This window comes from Peromyscus eremicus, chromosome 4 (genome assembly GCF_949786415.1).
Source record: "Peromyscus eremicus chromosome 4, PerEre_H2_v1, whole genome shotgun sequence".
Classification (NCBI taxonomy): domain Eukaryota; kingdom Metazoa; phylum Chordata; class Mammalia; order Rodentia; family Cricetidae; genus Peromyscus; species Peromyscus eremicus.
The window spans coordinates 69,525,288-69,544,597 of NC_081419.1; the positions used below are offsets into that span (position 1 = coordinate 69,525,288).

Genomic DNA, 19,310 nt, shown 5'->3' on the forward strand with positions numbered 1-19,310 from the left:
AAAAGGGCTGCCAGTTTCCAACAGACTCTTCACCCTAAGAAAGGCAAGTGTCGAGATGTGGCCCTATGAGGCAGGCGGGGGGTGGCATCACATGACATTGGAATCCCAGCTCTGCCCATTCTGACTCTGCATCCTTTGTCAAGGTTCCTAGCCTCTGCCCTGCCTCGGTTGCTTCATCTATGAATATTATCCACAATATAGCCAAAAACTGAGCATGGGCTGCTGAACACCTTCCCTGTGCCAGACCCTTCAGAGGCCCAGGAGCTGGAGCCCAAACACATGCAGGGCCCCCTGCATCATCATGGGGGCTGGGGTGGGTGACAGGCAGCAGGCAGATGAGCTATATTCCCGAGGCTGATAACAGTTCAGAAATGAGGTGGTGTCAGCAAGTCTCTGCAGAGGGACTCCCTTGGACTGGGTGGCTCAGAACAGGGACTCTCTGGAGCAGGTCCAAAGTCGGTTGAGGTTGCTCATTAAACGGTACTAACTATTGATTGCTTTAACCATGAGGACATAAGGCTGACTCAGAATGGGGTTTGGAAAAGAGCGGGAGGTTTCTTTGACCCAGCAGATCTTGAAGCCTGAGGAAGGGCTAGCTGGATGCCTGAGGGCTGGCACAACTGGGGCAAAGGTCTGCCTTGCTGGGTAGCCATGCTGTTTCTGGAAGCTCCTGGGCCCTCTCCTCCCCCAGCCCCATCAGGCTTTCATTTCCTTCTGGTGGAGGCTGAGCGCCAGCGCCCTGCTGCCGGCCTGGACTGCACATCAGAGATCAGGACCATTTGCTGAGGGTTTCACGGGGTGTAAAGTGCTCGGCACCCATTAAAGCAAGAGGGGCTGTGGGGTGGAGGCTGAGATCCTCCCTAAAAGGCTCAGAAACACTTCAGAAAGAGCCAAGACCAGCCCTGATCCTGACTTTGCCCTGGAACTATTTATCTCAGCTTTAAAATGCCACAGGCTGGGCTGAAAGCTTGTAAAAGGGAAAATGCAGAGCATCTCCTCATCAGGAAGAGTGAAGGGTCTCCCTGGGAGCCCTGGGATGAGTAATGCAGTTTCCCACAAGCCCATTCATCTAGAGCCACTATTGGGCACTGCTTGTATGCAGATCCCATGATAGACAGCTGAGCATCATATACAGAAGCTGCTTGTCAGGTACTGGGGAGAGAGGGGTATGGAAGAAACATTCTCAAGTACTCAGAACTTCTCATCACCTCCTTCAATCTCACAACAATGCACCAAGGCCAGCATCCTCCTCTATGAAAACAGATCTGCACAATTAAAGGAAGAATGACTTTCATTCATGGAAAAGGCCGAATAGACCAGCTTGAGTGAGGCCAGTCCTTCCTTCTGGAGAAAGCCATATGGTGGAGATTCTAGAGGAAGCCCCCCAGCCCCCACCAAGCCTGCTAACCATGCCCAGGGGTAAGAGTCAAATGAGTGTATGATCAGGGTTCCTCCTACACTAAGCATGGCCACGACCTTCCTTAAATAAACCCTCGTCCTGGACCATCATCACAGAAAACTGATGCTGCGCCCTGCTAAGAGGCACAGCACAACCGTATCTGTTCCAGAGCCCTTCCCACTCTGCCCCGTACCCCACCATCGCTGAGTCAAATGCCACTCTCTGTCCGAGGCCCTCTGCAGTTTGCAAGAGAATTTTCCAGGCCTGGAATTTGAGTCAAAGACTCTCAGGAGGGCCTGTGAGGTGGAAGGCAGGAGAGCTTTGGGGAGATCCCTACTGAAGGATGAGAAAACCAAGCTCCCCCCATCAATCGTGAGTTAGGACCCTCATTCCCACCTTCTAGAAAGCAGCTCTTACCATCGTGACATCCAGGAATAGCAGCCCTTGTTCCCTTTCTACCCAGAAGCAAAGAAATGGACCAGAGTACTCAAATGGCCCTCTTCTTGCTGGTGCCCTCCGTGTCAGATGAGATGACGGCACCTGTGTGTGAGGGGACCTGTGACCTGCCCTCCACCTGATTCTGAAATATTTGGAGCCCAAGTCCTTTGTGGTTTTCATGTGCATGTGTGTTCTCGTGTGTGCATGAATGCCACACATGGACATGTGGAGGCCTACAGTTGATGTCTGAAGTGCTCCTCTGTCACTCTCCCACATTTTTCATTGAAGCAGGGTCTCTCAGTCAAACCCAGAGCTTGCAGATATGGCTAGTCTTGATAACCAGCTTGCTCTGGGGATAGATACTCTGTGCCTGCCTTCCAAGGCTGGAATCACAGGCATGCTGTCGTGCCCACCCAGCATTTACACAGGTTCTGAGGATCAGAAATCCAGTCCTCCAGTCCTCTTGCCTTCTCGAAAAGCACTTTAACCACGGAGCCATCTCCCAGTCCTGGAACCCCTTAGAAAGGGGGAAATAATGAACCACTTCCAAAATAGTTGCCATCAGGACCATAACTCGGAGATGGTGAGATGAGACTTCCCAGAGGTTCTATTTCATTCTTCCAGCCTTCCCCTTGTTCATTCATTCATTCAGCCCTGTTTGCTAGAGTGTATTGCACCCATCCGTAGTGTGACAGGTGATAAGGTTAGAGGAGGAATCCCATCTAGGGTAGGACCTCATAATGGAAAATTCCAGAAGATGAGGCCAGAACTATACTTCAGACGCTGAAGAGAAGAATGAAGGGGACTTTTCAAACAGAATATATGACATGGGCAAAGGGACATTCCAGAAATCCTCCGGGGGCCCACATTGACGGGGCCCAGCCAGCACCTCACAACAGCCGCTTCCTAGAGCTAGGGCCACAGCCACATCCTGATAACGTGTCACGACTTCCCCCTCCCTTTCCAAGTGTTGGCTCCCCAGCTTGTGGGGACTTTATTAAAAACACACAGGGCATGGCTAGCAGAGGAGGCGAGACGCTTTGGCCCCCTCTCTCCCTACTCCTCCCCACCCCGAGCCCCTACTCCGGTTGGAACATAACCATCAAAATAAACATTAAATGCAGAATGCCAAAGCTGAGTTATTACTTGTGAGGGTTCTGTGGGGGGGAAATTTATAGCGACATTACAGTGTTTTGTTAAAAATCTCTTAATGCACCCAAATGGGAAGGTGTGTGTGTTTTTTATTAAAATGTTACACTCTATAAATCCGATCTGCAGGAAGGACACAGGTGGAGGCCTGGGGACTCCGCTGAGGAAGCTGTCATTTCTATCTTTGGAGCCATCCTGTCCCTTGGCTCTGGAAGTTGCCTCTCCCCAGCCAGTCTCTCCTCCTCCACACTGGCTCTCCTTCCCTGAAGGAAAAAAATATTTCTTCTTTTCCCTCACCATCCCAGAAGAGAAGCCACAAAGGGCGTGACAATCTTTGTGTCACTTCCCCATACCCTCAGGGTCTGTGGAAAAGTTGCAATTTTCTTAAAAGGCCTCTCTCTGAGTGGTGGAGCCCCCATGGTGCCCTTATGAAGTTTGTCTGCCGTGGGGTGAAATTTCCTGTGGGTCTGTTCTCACAGTTTTAGATTCTGGCTGATGCTGCGTTTTTCAAGGGCTTCTTTGTGAAAAAGGCGACCGGTTTGTCTCCAGCCTTCTGTTCTGGAATGCTGTTCCTCAAAATAGTATATGATATCACGGAGGCAGAATGGTGGCTTCATTCCTTTTCCCCCTTTGACCATGGATATCTGTGTTCTTCCCCAACCCATGGTGTCCCTCCAGTATTACGCATGATTTAAGGCCTCATGCATGCCAGGCAAGTACTCTACCATGGAGCCGTGTCCCAAAGCCCATGTCCTTTCTTAAAAGGAGAAGACAGTAAAGGATCATATTGACTTGTAAGGGTGTTTGCTTTGCTTTCCACCTTTCAAAGGGTGATCTGAAAGATTCTTTAGTGGCATTAAAACCTTGATTTTTAAGGGCTCAGTGGTAGAGAATTTGCCTAGAATGCTCAAGCTCCTGGGTTTAATCTCCAGGAAGAAAAGGGGAAAGAGGGAGGGAGGGAGAAAGGGAGGGAGGGAGGGAGGGAGGGAAGGAAGGGAGGGAGGAGAATGGGAGGGAGGGAGGCAGGTGGTGCCCAGAAACTGTCAGACTGGACAGAAGTTTGGATAGTCCTGATTACTCCCTGCAGTGACATGTTATGTACCTGTTAGGGGTTGAATGGACGGAAGAAAGACCCCTCCCTAAAAGATATGTCCAGTCCTAACCCCCAGTACCCATGGGTGTATTCTTACTTGGAAAAGGGTGTTGGCAGCTGAATTAAATGAAGTCTCACGATGAAGTTGTCTAGGTGAGTCCTACTTCTGGGAGCCAAAGGCAGAGACTAGAGGAAGGAACTCACGAGGGTCTGCAGCCAACAGACTGGAAAAGTCAAGATTCTCTCTAGAGTCTACAGTGTCTGCCTGCACAGCCACCTAGCTCTGAGGACAAGCAGCCCTTTCAAAGGAGAGGGGGTCCTGGAGTGCCATGCTTCCCAGCTGCAGAGCCATCCACAGAAGGGAAATCCTTCCCTGCTTTTTCCATACAGAGTTCGTTTTGGTAGAGTTTTTAAAGGTATAGTTGGAAAAAGTGCCCTACCCTGTGGGCACTGGTGGGTAACCCTCCACAGAAGAGAGTGTGTAAGCCTGCTACATAGCTTCTCTGTGTTTCTTCTTCTTCTTCTTCTTCTTCTTCTTCTTCTTCTTCTTCTTCTTCTTCTTCTTCTTCTTCTTCTTCTTTTCTGGTGGGGTGGGGGGCAGTGTTTCTGTCTCCTAGGAAAGCTTTTTGGATTTGAGATCTTCAGGCTGAGAGGAAGTGGGGGCCCAGACAACCCCTGAAGCCCCAGATAAGGTTGGGTCCTTCTGAAGAGCTGCAACCTTTGTCTGTCCAGGTGTTTCCAGGCAGAGAGATGCCCTGCCTCCCTCAGTGCCCCACCTCTGTGAGTCACCTGTGAAACTCAGAAAAGGCACAGAAAGCAAGCGCCACCTCCTGGGGACCCTGCTGCCCGCTCGGCTCCTCCCCGCCTTACTTCTGTCCTGGGCCCTGAGTGGAGCCCCAGGCTGTAGGTTTAACAGCTTCCTTTTGTTTGTCAGCTGCCTTTTCAGTTTTGGAAATGTGTTCTCTGTGGTTCCGGGGACCTAGGGGCCCTTGAAGAAGCTACGGACTGGGTGGAGGGGAGTGACCTCTGGTGATTTCCACTTAGAACTTCAGCCAGGGATTTTTGATCCTGTTCTGGACAAAGGGTTGGAAAAGTGACCTCAGTCAGCTGCAAGGCCAGCTTCAGTTCAGCTCTGGCTACCAGCACAGGTCCCGCGGAAGATGTCTCATAGGGGATAGGAGAAGGGGTAATCAGACCACTGGAGTCCTCAGATACCGTACCAATCAAGAGGAGGTGGGAGATTCTGCGGGCAGCTAATGAGAGCAGAAGGCAGTGAAGATGTCCTCCCGCCGCCGCTAACTAAGCATCTGCTATAAGCCAAGCCCTGGGCGGAAGGCTGTTTGCAATTGCTGCTATCCTGTCTCCAGGGCCTAAGGATACCCAAGAATTTCTCCCAGCATTCTCCACGGCCCTGCCCTCCCCACCACAACCCCCAGCCTTTTCCTATCACAAGCTTGGAGGTTATTTAGATCAGAATGTGCACCCGGCTGTCTCCTAGGACAGGTGCTGGGGTGGGGACCTCTTGTCTTCCAGGGCAGGCAACTGGAGGAGGGGTTGGAAGGGGGATTGAAGCAGGGAGAGCTAAGGACACACATCTCCCTTCCTTACCGCCCCCCACCCCACCCCAAGACTTTGAGGCCCCTGCTAGGGAAAAGGGTACCAAGCCTGGAAGCCAGGAGCCCTGAGCTGAGGACCAGCCTGATGTCTGGCTTGAAGGTGACTTTGGGGGATAGTCTCTGAGCTCTTTGATGCTACTCCTCTAGGCAGTGGCACTTGAGGATAATCAAGAGGCTGCCTCAAGTACAGGCCTGAGTGGCATGAGGAGCTGCTGGACTTAGAAACCCTCCTCCTCCCGGGACAGAAACCAAGACACATACCTTACCCCCACCCTGCACCAACTGGCAGGAAGGGCCAGGTCCTGGGAATTTGAATTCCTCAGCCTTTACCCTCCTCTTTGCTTTGAAATTCTTACCCAGGATGGAGCTGTGGGTGCAAGAGGAGGAGGAATAGGGCCCATTGTTTCCCAAGCCTTTAAGGGACAGGAGCCCCAGCTCAGCACTTCAGGGTTCTAGAATAGCCAACGCCCTGGGGTATAAAAGAAGTAGTTACTGCTATTGGTGGAGTTATCAAGTAAGATGGGTTCAGTTATATTTAACCCTTCAGCCGTTCTGAGACAGGTACTAGTCTCATCTTCCCTGCACAGGGGGGTAAACGGAGGCCTGCAGAGGCGGTCACTCAGCCGACTTTATATGTCACAGCCAATCAGCAATAGACATGGGATGTAACTAACCCTGGATGGAAAGCTGAGGTTGTAAACTTGGTATGAATGGAAAGGCTGTGTTCTGCCTTTCCCAGGGGCCTCCTCACTGTCACAAACATACCCTTCAGCCCAGCCCTGCCTAGAAGCCCCCTCTGCACATCCATGAAGGCAGCACTGGGTCCCAGAGGGGCTTGGGACTGCAGTCAACACAGCTGCCCCTGGCTGCTCACCAACTCTCAGCTCAGGGGGAGGGTGCAGGTGGGCCAGCAAATGAGACCTCAGAAGAGAAGATCTGAGAGGCCAGGGTGGCGGAGAAGGGGAACAGCAGGTCGAGCTCCATCCCTGGAGGAGAGCCCAGGAAGGTTTCACAATCCTCCTCTGGTGGTTGGCTAAGAGAACGGTTGGGGAAAGGAAGAGAAATGGAGTGGCTTAGGATCCCTGCAGGGATCCCAAGTCACAGCCATCACATAGAAACCTGCCCCCCATTGCCTCTCCTCAGGTGAAACTTGCCCTTCTGGATTGGGGAAACTGCTAAATCTACTCTTTGCTAGATAGAATGAAGTACCCTTGACCTTGGGAGAGAACACCCCTCCCAGGCACATTCTAGCAGTCATCTGGGCAGGCCCAGGCTGGGTAGGTAGGCTCCTCTCTGCAGAGGGAAGAGGGGAATATGAAATCCTCTCTGAAGAAAACAGAGGACTGTGGAGTTTAGAAAGAGCTCTGCTTTGTCCCAGGGGGCCATCTCTGCCCCGATGTGGACCTCAGCCTTCAGGGGTCAAAGGATTTCTTGGAAACTCCAGGGAAATTTGAAGAGAGAGACAGGAGCTTGGGAGGATGCGGGTCTCTCAGATCTCTCTGGCCGAGAACATCCCTCTCCTTCCTTTCTGAGGCCTCTGCCTCTTCGGGTTCCCATCTGCCTTCCTAAAGCCAAGTTGTGCAGCAAAGACAGATCTGCCCATTGTCCAAAACACCCCAGGAAATCATCTGAAGGCTCATTTCTGCCCCCAGGTGCCTGGAAGGTATGTGCCCTGCATCTTCCAAGGGAGAAGAAAAGAGTAGGGGCTGCTGGCTGAGCACCTCAAGGTCAGTGGTTGGCTAACACACATCGGAAAGCTACTTGAGAACTCAAATTAATCACATCCTGGGAGGGAGGCTCTAACTGACATGATTTTCACAGTGTGGACAGGCTTCCACTCCATAAACTTATTTCTGGTTCCAACAGCTTTCCTCTAAGGTCAACAAGATTTTCCTCTGAGGTCTGCAGCAGAGTGGAGACCTATTTTCCACAAGCTTTGGGCATGCTGAAAGATTCCTTGATCCAGTCTAGACCATGACTCTTAGCCTATCTTAGCCTAGCTCTGTCGGGAAGGAGGAGAGTGGCCTGTGCACCTGGGCTACATCTTCAGAGGGAATCCCAACAGCTTTGGAGAGCCCTTGATACCCAGAGCGCCCAGAACAGAAAGTTAGGTGCCAGAGAACAAATATGAGTAGGCAAAGTGTACATCTTGGGGCCGTTGGAGCTAGCTCGTTTTTAAACCTCCATTGGTGCAGGTGTGGACTTCTTCCTTGCGGCGAAAGCTTGTGAACTGCTGATATCTGCAGTTTGCACTGTCAAAATTTGCCTTAGCTCTCCCGGGTGACCTGCAATGTCAAGCACGGTACAAGGCAAGGGGGAGCGGGGTGCCCGGTCCTTTGGGGGGGTCGTGTTTAGAATGCTGGGTAGCAAATCTGGAATGGTTAAGCATCTCATCTCCAGTGCGGTTCCAGGATTCTGGGTGGCAATGCAGTGTTCCCAGGACTTTGCTAAGCTAGGTGGGCGCCGACCTGTCCCGAGCCTCCTCTCTCAGGTCAGCGCCTAGGCGACCTCGCCGCTCCTCCTCTCGGGCGCAGAAGCCTGGTGCGCTATCAGGTCGCCAAGAACGTCGGCGGCCCCGTCTCCTTCCAAGCGTCGCTGAGCTGTGGCTGGTCCTGGGATGGCTGCGGGAGCGCAGGGGCCAGAGCTAGAGAGATGCTTGTGAGTCGCAGCAATGCTGTGACGGAGTCTGCGACCCTAGACAGCAGGCAAACTTTGTTCCAGGTCTCTATTCACCCGTAGTGGAGGAACTCGCTTGGTCCGTGCGGGGCGGACCTCAGTTGATAGGCAGTCACCCGGTGGGGGTCGGGGGAGGTACTCCTGGTGGTCGCTGGCACCGCACTGGCTCTGGATGAAGCATTTCCTAGAGTCCTGAGGGTGTGGGAGAACCCGGGCCTTTCTGTCTGGCCTACCCTCACGGGCTCATCTCCAGAAATCGCTGAGAACGCGCAGTGAGCAGTTGAGAACAGTTCAGCCCCGGTGCTGGAATCCCAAACTCAAATCCAAAATCCCAGGCTTAAGCGATTGCACACCTCGCTCAACTGCGCTGTGAGGAATGCAGAGATGTTAATGGAGAGGACCAGAGACCGCGTTGGCTGTTGTTGCTATGTAGATTGTCTGGGGTTTGGGTGCCAAAAAACACTCTTCAAGAGTCCTAAGACCCTTGACCTCCGGGCTATGTATCTTAATACCTACCGCCACCTGAGTGTCCAAAATGTCCTTCCGTTGCCCTCAAATTCTGAGACACTTCAGAGATTCCCGCAGTTCACAGAGCAGCAATTTCCACCAAGTCGGGAAGTCTCCTTTGGCCTAGGTGGAAGCTGAGGCTTGTGACGGTCAGGTGACTTCACCTGGCTTGTGAGTGGCTGCCACATCCCTCTCACAGTTCCAGCGTCTGATTAGGCAAGCAGGAGAACAGTGGGAGATTAAGGAAACGGTAGCAGCCTGGCCCCAAATGACGCAGAATCTGCTCTTCCCTTTGAAAGATGGGACAGGCTGCTGTGCTTTTCCTGGATCAGGGACCCTCTAACCAACTCGGTTCTCCCTGCGGTGCTCAGTTCTGCCTCAAGAGCTCTAACCCTGAGCAGCAACCCGACAGTCGTCCTCCAGCTTTTCTCTGCATCTGTTCATTTGTTCAGTGGTCATTCAACAGCAGCCCTGTGTGCCCTGTACCACACTCAGCACAGAGGAGACAGTGGCCTTGGACTCCCATTCTAGTGGAAGGACAGACAACAAACAAAGAAACAAACAATCCATGCACGTGGGAAATCATGTCAGGAGCTTTCCAGGAGGGAGAAAGATTGTCTGTCGTCGTCGTCCCCCCCCCCCCCCGCCCCCATGCACAGTGCCTCCTGCCCTAGGAAAGAGCAAGCGGCTTCCTGTGTGACTACCTGGGGGGGGGGGGGGGGGGGCGGGGATGAGCAGCTAGGGTGTGTGCTAGGGAAGTAAAGACCTCAAACACTGGCCTGTACAGTCCCTCCTATTGCTGAAAAAGAAGGAAAGACAGGAAGAAGAAAAGAGAAGAGAAGAGAAGAGAAGAGAAGAGAAGAGAAGAGAAGAGAAGAGAAGAGAAGAGAGAAACACAACCTGGCATGTTAAGGGACTTCAGGAGATCTACAGAGTAACGGGGCGGGGGGGGGGGGGGGGTCCCATCTGTGAGAAAAATACTGCATCTGGCAGCGGAGGCTAGAGCCAGAGCCAGCCTCGGTCACTTTTACATGACCAGAAGGCTATAAGGGTGCCTTGGTAGTAATGGTGATGGTGCTCAGGCTTTCCATTGGGACAGACAAGATGGCTAGATGTACAGATGGGCAAACAAATTGAGTTAATAGAGAAGAATGAACAGCTTCACTTGAGAGCATTCTTCCTGATAAGGTACGCGAAAAGGGGAAATCCAAATGAGGAGATCCCTGGCGGTTTGCAGGAAGGTTCCTGGTGGCACCATCAAAGGACCAAATATCATTGTACATTGCAGACAAACTCACAGCCACTTCCTCACTGGCTCACAAGCTCAGCCTCCTTGAACATCCATAAGCTGTGATTTAGACCATTGAAGGCCCTCAGTAGGAGACTCCCATCATATGCCACAACCAGCGTGCTCAGAGTTCAAATTCCTGGGCTGCCACCAAAAGGTTGAATTAGGCAGTAATTAAGCAGGTGGCCTGTGGTGGTGAGAGTCAGCTCAATGGGATGCATGCTGAGTACTCCAGGGTCCGAGGGAGGCAGGAACATTGTGTAATCGCCACTGGCCCCCACCCCATTGTAACTCCTTGTCACAGCCCTCCCCCTCCTAAGCCAGGAAGTGGATAGGAGGAGTTGGAAGATGGCAGTCCACATCTGGATGCCTGAGGGCAGCTTCTAGGCTCCAGGGACTGCAGTCACTCCTACTTGCTTGAAACTCCTAGACAAAAAATGAGCCTTTACACCCCAGGGAACTACTATATGACGATTTCATTCATTCGTTCAACACACGGTTTATGAGGATTTGCGCTGTGCCAAGACCTGTGATGTGCAAGACAGGCCTGGTCACTGTTTTAAGAGAACTTACTGTTCTGGGGCTGGAGGAGAGAGAGAGAGGGAAGTACAGCCCAGGAGAGGCAGTCATGCTATTAATTTTTGACACTTGATTTTGGAAGAGGACCCGAGCAGGCAACTAGTTGTCCTGGACTAAAGGAAATCATGGGCTCCTAGGCTGCCGCTGTGCTGGAATGCTGGAAGGAACAGAGTGATGAGAGCTCTTCAGCCCCCCCCCCCCCCCACACACACACACACACACACACACGCGCGCTAATACTCTTCAGGGAGCACCAACTACTTGAGCTATGAGCAACAAAGAGTGGTCAACCACCCCTGAGGTCTTCCAAAATCAAGTGTCAAAAATTAATAGCATGACTGCCTCTCCTGGGCTGTACTTCCCTCTCTCTCTCTCCTCCAGCCCCAGAACAGTAAAGTTCTCTTAAAACAGTGACCAGGCCTGTCTTGCGCATCACAGGTCTTGGCACAGCGCAAATCCTCATAAACCGTGTGTTGAACGAATGAATGAAATCGTCATATAGTAGTTCCCTGGTATGGTAAGGAGGCCGGTGGGTTTATAAAACTTGGATGAGAGGGCATGGGGTTTGGGAATGAGCTCCAAACCATGAGTCAGACAAAAGCATGGGGCGATAGGAGATGAACCACCACCTGTCCTGAGATGCCCAGGTGGGAGGGCTCCAGAAGCTCTAGGATGGGAGGAAACTTTGACCAAACAGGAACACTCAGGGCAAGGGCACACTTATCCACCCTTTTGCCGTCTGAGATTGAACAATGATTTGGATTGAGGGACTCAGTCTACCCATAGCAAAATAGGTATGCTAAGACAAGCATGTGAGGCCAAACTAATGTGACTTCTGGCAAAATAGACATTCGATAAACCACCATCTCTGGTGGTTAAGATCTGTGGGCCAGAGAGAGAGAGACAGACACAGGTTTCTGACCAGCCGTGGGGGGATGGGTGCCATAGTGGTCCAGCGCCCCTGGCTCTGAGGAATATCTTTATTAACGAGCACTTCAAGGTAAGCCAGCGATGAAAACCAGATGTGGGATCGTGCAGTCTGCATCAAGTAAGGACCAGAGATAACAAGGGGTAGGGTGGAGTTGAGAGCAAGGATAGGTGGAGGTAGATACAAGTCTCCTATACTTTTTCTCCGGGTGATTCAAGTGCAGAGAGTAGGCATCCATCCCATCCTTGGGTTCCGAGCATTCAGGGTCTCCCCACCCCAGCCTGCTCCAGACTCCCCTTGAGGCAAGTCTTCCATCCTCAGATTTCTCCTGCAGTTTAAGGAGGGATGCTCTAAAGAATCTGTCTGAGTTTTTCTGCAGCTGGAAGGCAGTTAACTTTTGAGGTCTCCATTGTTGACATTTGCTTCAACTTCCCAGGTCTATGGAGACTGTTTCTGCAGGGGTTCTGAGGAGGACATGTTGACTTCTCAGTGGTCCTTCTCGCTGTGTGATTTTGACCGTGTGTCTGCACCTCAGACTAGAAAATAAGAGCATCCAATCTCTGTTGGTTGTGAGGTGCAACCAATGCTCAGTCCAGTCCAGGAGCTGGACAGGCTGTGAAAGTTCCTTCCTCTTGCTATATGCAGGTCCAGGTGTCCACATAAATCCACGCCATGGGTGTGGTTATGCACGCCTGTCATCCCAGCACTCTGGGGGCAGAAACAGGATCCTGAGTTCCAGGCCAGCCTGAACTAACCAGTGAGACCCTGTTTCAAAATCAACAAAATTTGAGCCTTCTGTTTTACAATGGGGGTGGTGTGTGGGCACAGTGAAGAGAGAAATACTGATTTCACTCAACAGATGACAGAGACAATTTATCCTGCAAGGCTGGGCAAGAAGGATGTCTCTTAAGGCCCTATCCTCAGCCTGACTTTGAGGACCACCACCCACCCACCCCCATCCTGCTAAGTAAGAGGCTGGAGGGCTGGGAGCCTAGGTGCTCTCAGCTCTAGAAGCCAGGTTAGTGTAGGGTCCCTGGAGTGACTGAGCCAACACAGACCTCACAGCAACCGATGCCAGAACCCTCACAGGGCAGGGAAATAGTTAAGACTTAAAGAATGGCATCTCTGGACCACTATGAGATCTGTTGTGTGTGAATTACTGGGAAGAAGCGGGAATGGGGAGGCGGGATTGAAAACCCAGGCTAAGGTCCCGGGCAGGCAGGCCCCTGGCTGTGCAGCCAAGTTCACCAAGAAGCATTCAAAGGATTCGCCAGACCAGCGGCTCATCTGACTCCGAAAGTCAAAACCTCTTACAGTTCTTTTTAACCTGTCAATAAAATTTTCATTCCCCTTATTCTAGGCCCTAGATGAGACCGCTCGTCAATTCTCAGCCCAGCTTCGGAAGCCCTGGGGGTCGCTGCACCTCCCCACTTTAGCCTAAAATCCAAAGGCCCTGAGGCTTCTCCAGGTCGAACAGCCTCTAGCCAGTGAGTGGCATCTCTAGTGAGTGAAAAGGAGGGGCTGGGGAGGGAGGAAGGAGTTCTGGGAGAGGAGGAGAGGAAGGAGGGGAGCAGGAAGGAGCGAGTCAAGGGGGGAAAATCACTTTTTTTTTTCTGCTTCAAAACCTTAAAGAGGTTTTGGGAGATCTGGTAAACTTTGCGAAGCATCCGAATCTTTTTACAGCTCTTGGTTCTTTCTCTGGGCCAGCTGTGCGGAGCGAGGTGGGGGTGGAGAAAGAGAGAGAGAGGAGAGAGGGGAGAGAAAGAGGAGAGCGAGAGAGAGAGAGAGAGAGAGAGGGGGGGAGAGAAAGAGAGAGGGAGAGAGAGAGAGAGAGAGAGAGAGAGAGAGAGAGAGAGAGAGAGAGAGAGAGAGAGAGAGAGAGAGAGAGAGAGGTGGAGGGAGGAGAGAGAGGCAGCCAGCAGGCCGGGCGCGGAGCACTGCCACCTCCTCCTCGCCTCCCCAACTCCCAGCCAAGGCGCGCGGTGGCGTCCTCGCGCCCTCGCCGGCGCCCCCGCCCGTCGCCCGCGCAGGCCAGGCATGAACGCTGAGACTTGCGTCTCTTACTGCGAGTCGCCGGCCGCTGCCATGGACGCCTATTACAGCCCGGTGCCGCAGAGCCGGGAAGGTTCGTCGCCTTTTAGGGGATTCCCAGGAGGCGACAAGTTCGGTACAACTTTTCTGTCGGCCGCTGCCAAAGGACAGGGATTCGGGGACGCCAAGAACCGGGCCCGCTACGGCGCGGGGCAGCAGGACCTGGCGGCACCGCTGGAGAGCAGCGCCGGGGCGCGGGGCTCCTTTAACAAGTTCCAGCCGCAGCCACCCACTCCGCAGCCGCCGCCTGCTCCGCCCGCGCCGCCGGCGCATCTCTACTTGCAGCGGGGCGCCTGCAAAACACCCCCTGACGGCAGCCTCAAGCTTCAGGAAAGCAGCAGTGGCCACAACGCGGCCTTGCAGGTCCCCTGCTACGGTGAGTGCACGTGCGGGGCACCGGGCCCGGGGACCCTGGGGTCCGCGGCTTCGCTACCCTCAAAACCCGCTGGGCTGGCGGGAGGCTGGAGGTGGAGGCTGGAGGAACTCCCGGTCTGCCCCGAGGCTCGGGCGCTTCGAGGACATCCCTGCGTCCTGCTGCGTCTCCAGCCCGGGCCCGGGCTCGAGCGCTGTGGCTTTTCCACGGGCTTTGGCGTCGCTTCCTGGGTTTCTCCTCTGTTCACCCTAACGTCTCGCTTTGCGCTGTCCCGCGGGGCCGGATTTGAAGCGGATGCTTCGTCCGGGTTCCCGGCGGGAGGCTGCTAGAAGTTTCTCCCGCTGCTTTGGGCGAGCGGCTCCGGAGCTGCTGAGGCCTGGCTTCCCCGCCGCTGGCAGCCTCCCCGCACCGTGCCGCAGATAAGAAGCCGCAGGTGTCGAGCGCGCGGGGAAGTCCTGGGCGCAGTCCCCCAGCCTTCGCTAGAAGCCACCGCACCGCGTCGCGTGCGACGCTCGTGCGGGTCTGGGTCCAGAGAACCTGGCGCATCGGAAAACCTGAATCCCGGTCCGGGGTGGGGAGCGCGGATCGCCTAGGGGGCCGCGGCCCGCCGGTCTGAGATGTCTGAAAGTAGCGGCATCGGAAAAACACGGTTTAGGACCTACTGAGTGGGAAAGCAGTAAGTCTGAGATACAGCCAGCACAGGACTGTGGAAAGAAGGAAGAATCCGAGTCCTGGTTTGATCCCACAAGGAACCTGATCAAGATGGCCTAAATGACCTCCAAGCCCCCTTGAACGTGGCTGCAGGGTTCAGGCCTGAGTCCTCCGTGTTCCGCTACCACCGAGGACGCCGCCACAGCCGCTGATCAAATGAGTTAGGAAACCAAACCGTCCAAACCCCTAAACGCTCTCTTTTTCTATAGCATCCGAGTTAGGAAACCCCAAACTCAAAGAAGGGAGAAAGGACCTTCTCCCCGGGCCTTTGTCTTTAGGCTAGGCCCAAGTGAGATGGGCCGGTACTTGACAGACCAATGACTCAGGCTGCCCCGACCCAGGTATATAGAGGCACTAATCCTGGGGACAGAGGTGAGACATGGTTGAGGTCTTGGTGGACAGAATAATCTCAGGAACGCAGCCCAAGCTTTTAGTACGCGCTGCGCGCCCACACGCGCGCGCTCGTGTGCACACACACTCCCTTATTTTGAGCTCAATCACAGACAGGACTGGAACAAACTTTGAGGGGACTGTGGACATACCCATTTACCTAAACTTGAATTCTACACACACACACACACACACACACACACACACACACTTCTTTATTGGCCAGCATGGTCACACACCAAATGCATACACTCATGTGGCTACACACCCTCAAACTGACAGGGGCTGAAGGCAGATCTGGACAGATCTGGTGGGCTTTCCCCACCTCCGCCACCTTCTCTGTCCACCTTTCCCAGGCACCACACAGGTGCTCCCTCCATGCCCAGCTCCAGAACCCAGGCCCTGTCCCTTGTGACTCCCAGGTGAGGGCAGACAGCAGACCGTACAAAGTGCCCCGTGCAAAAACAGGCTCGGTTGATTTCTCCCCCATTGCACCGCGTTTCCATCGTTTAAAGACATCCGTTAGTGTGGCCTCCGAGGAGGCTGAGACACCAGGCAAGAAGAGTCAAACTGCTCTCAAGCTCCTGGTGAGAAAGACGCCCTTAGGCCCCCAGGGTAAAGAAAGAGGCTAGGTCCCTGCCTGTCCTGTGGGGGTCTTCAGGACTGACTGGCCATTACATCACCTGCCTTAGCCATTATGGCCAAGGAAAGGAGCAGCCACTTGACCTGGAACTGCCCCTAACCTACAGAGTGACCCCAGAGTGAGTAATTCTACTAAATTCCTATTTCCTAGCTGATACCGGGGCAGTAAAGGAGAGGTCGTAAATGCTGGACCCCTCCCCCATACAACCTTCCTCCTATACAATCCCCTTCGTTTCTATGTCGCTGGGATCCCCCAATTCTGAGGACAAGGCAAGCTCCTGCCCTTGCTGGGACAAAGTCACAAAGGGCAGGCTGGGCGGAAAGACAGCTGGAACCTTCCAAGACCCGGTGGCATCGCTGTCTGAAATGGAGGCACTCCTCTAGGAAACAACCAAGGAAGGGCCAAATCACTCACTGTCCCTGTCCCCTCTCAGAGACGGGGCTCTCTGTCCCAAAGGAGATTTCAGATCTACACAGGATGAGGCACATTGAGTCCAAGACGTAGACACTGTGGCACTGAGAAGCAGAGACAAGAGTCGAGCCCTTTCAGAAGTAATGGGGAGAAGGTCTGTGGAGTTGGGGGTCTAATCTGCCAGCAAGCTGGGAAACCAAGACACGTATTGACAACAATTCTCTAACATCGTTATAGTACACTCAAAGCCGGGAGGTTGGGGCTCCAGGAAAAATCCTGAGATGTTCTCAGGAACTTGGCAAAAGGCCGATGGGCTTGGGAATAGGCCTTGCTTTGGTGGCTGTGGATCCCCAGCCCAGGCCGATCAGCCTCTGCAACTTCTGCTGGCTATAGGAGTCCAGATCCCAAAGTAGTTCCCAGTGGAGGGGGGCGTCCAAGACCTCAGCCTCGGTGTTACTTTGAGGTCCCCTGGGAGGAAGGTGCAGGCCTGAAGGCTGGCTAACACCAAGCTGAGAGAGTGCAGGCCGGAGTCTCCCGAGACTCCTGAACTGGAGGTAAGGGAAATCCCCTTGTGGCTTCAGGCGTCCTTACAGAGTTCCCGACCTCAGTTTCCCTATCTTTACTAAAGAGGCAAAGCTCAGGGTGATTCTGCTGTCTCCCTCGAGCACAGGGTCATTCGCGGTTTTATGAAAGGGCCCCACAGAGGAGTCCTCGCCCACTGCGATCTAGACCCCACCAGGCTCCCGGCGGTCCTTCCGCCAGGGCGGCCGGGCAAGACCGGCACGCCAGGGTGGAGACCCGCCGTGGCTGTGCAAGGCTAAGAGACACCGGGACCGGGGCGTTCAGCTCCGCGGTCCTCCCGCGGCCTCGCGCAGCCTTGCGGGTACCTCTAAGGGTGAGGCTCCGCTGGGAACAGCCCTGCCACCTCCTCTTTCGCTTTCGATTCGGTGCACGCAGGTTTTCGTTGAGAGCAATTTGGGACCGCGGCAGCCCATGCGGAATGCAGAGCCCTCGGCGCCCAGGTCCCCCAGCGCTCTAGCCTGGCTCAAGCCCGAGTGGCGCCACCGAGGGGCATGTTCTGATTTTTTTGAATAATGTTAAACTCTGGAGGTATTTCTCTACCTTCCCCTCCTCAGTACAGACACAATCCACACAAGGGGACTCTTACTTGATTTAGCCAAGGAATCGGGATCTTTTGTAAATCCTTCTCCCGAAAAAGTGGAGAATGGGGACGCAAGGGGCCCGGAGAGCAGCCTTAAGTAGTCCCCAGGCCATTCTGAGAGGATTAATTCTTTTGGTGAAGGCAGAGATCCCCTGCCAATTTTAGGGGGAAGGCTGGGAAAGAATAACTTTGAATTTTTAACTTTGTTCGTTTCCATAGCCCCCAGCCTGCTCCAACAATCCGGCCCCAAAGATACGTCCTTAACCAGAGAAACAGAAGGCTTGTATTAAAAGTCTAACATTATTTTGAAATCAATGGGCTTGGCATACATTTTTCTTTAATTTACACATAAATTGAAGGTTCAACGTCTTAAATAGAAAAGTCGGGAAAATGGTTGGGAACTTGCTCAAGTCACGGTCCTATATGTGTTGAATATGTGCACGAAAAATTTCGAGGGGAAAAAAAAACTTCTTGTGAATCAAGAAAATTTCAGGAAAAAATTCGAAGCACCGGGGACCCCATCTTGCTTCTCACGCAGTATGTCAAGGATGACCTTGTAACTCCCGGACGTTTGTGCCGCCCTGACCCTAACAGGAGGCTACAAGCAGCTTAGCTAGAACCTCTCTAAGGCTCTCCTGAAGCCGCCAAAGCCTTCAAGTTGCTGGACGCGGAGGAAAACAAATTATAACACCCTGTACTAAATCTTGCTAACGTCCTGGAGGGCTTTGGTTTCCAGCGGCAAATGGATAGACTTTTCTGGAAAGTGCCTTGATTCAGGTCGTGGGCGGGTTTCTTCTGGAAGCTGCGCGCAGAGTCGTTGTACAGTTGCTTCTGTAGTAGGCTGAAAAAACGAAACGGAAAAAAACCTCTGTAGCAACTGGGAGGGAGGAGAGGTTGGCGTCCGGTGCGTTTGACCCGGGTTGGGGCTTATCTGCTAGCCCCTTGGACCTCGGGGGTGCCGGAGGCAGCAGGCAGGGACAGGACAGGAAAGCTCACTGCCTGAGCCACCCGCCGCTTTCCCGGCCTGGGACATGACACACACGGAGGTCGCGCTCCAGTAGCATAGCCACAAGCGCACTGATGCATAGGTAGGGTGAGTGGGAAAGTAAGTACCTAGGGAAAAAAAAGAAAATTCTGGAAAGGAGATCTTGGGCCCCTGGTGCTCCAGCGTCCTCAGTCCAGAAACTTGTTTCCTCAGGAAGCCGGAGAGCTTAAGCGCAGTCACAGGTTTGGGTGGGTCTTCTGACCAAATGTCGGCTTCAGGGTGCCACTTGCATGTCCACTGACAACTGTGGACCTCTCCAGGCTGTGCAGTCCCCTCACTGAGGAGTTAAGGGTGGTTATCAGACCGGGAAACCACACCAGTGCTTGGACCCCGGCTACAGCTAAGTGACGATTCCCTCCAACGAATTCAGAGTGGAAGCCAATGGTGACTCCGTGTTTAAGCTCTACGAGCCACCAGCTCAGCACCACTGGACAAGTGGGAATTGGTCCTTCTTCCAAAGGCCCCTTGGGAGAAGGACCACGCACCCTCGCTCTAGTCAGCAAGCGGTTCCAGCCACAGTCCTTAGCCACGGTTTCTTCTCTGAGACCAGTTACCAGTGACCCCCGGGGACCACACTACTCTGCTATAATTGTGTGAATGAGTGACACCCACATCGCCATTAATGGGGCTTCTGTTAGTTAATCTTTTAGAGGTGTGGAGTAGCCTGGGGCGGCAACCCTTGAGCCACCGGGAAACAAGACGCCCTAGAACGGCTCGAAAAATTAAGTCTGGCTCAGATGCCTCCTGTGCCTTCAGGATGGTGCTTCAGGTACACTCCAACCGCATTAGATTCTTCCTCTTTGTCCCCAGC

The 19,310-nt window shown here is 53.4% G+C and overlaps 1 protein-coding gene across 1 annotated transcript in view; it reads left to right on the top strand.

The window, feature by feature from the left end:
• Positions 1-13,710: 13,710 nt before the first annotated feature.
• Alx4 (ALX homeobox 4) overlaps positions 13,711-19,310 on the top strand; it is a 37,867-nt gene continuing 32,267 nt past the window's right edge. The window contains exon 1 of the mRNA XM_059259448.1: positions 13,711-14,140. Within this exon, the coding sequence (XP_059115431.1) occupies positions 13,711-14,140 (430 nt within the window). The remainder of the gene's footprint in view (positions 14,141-19,310) is intronic.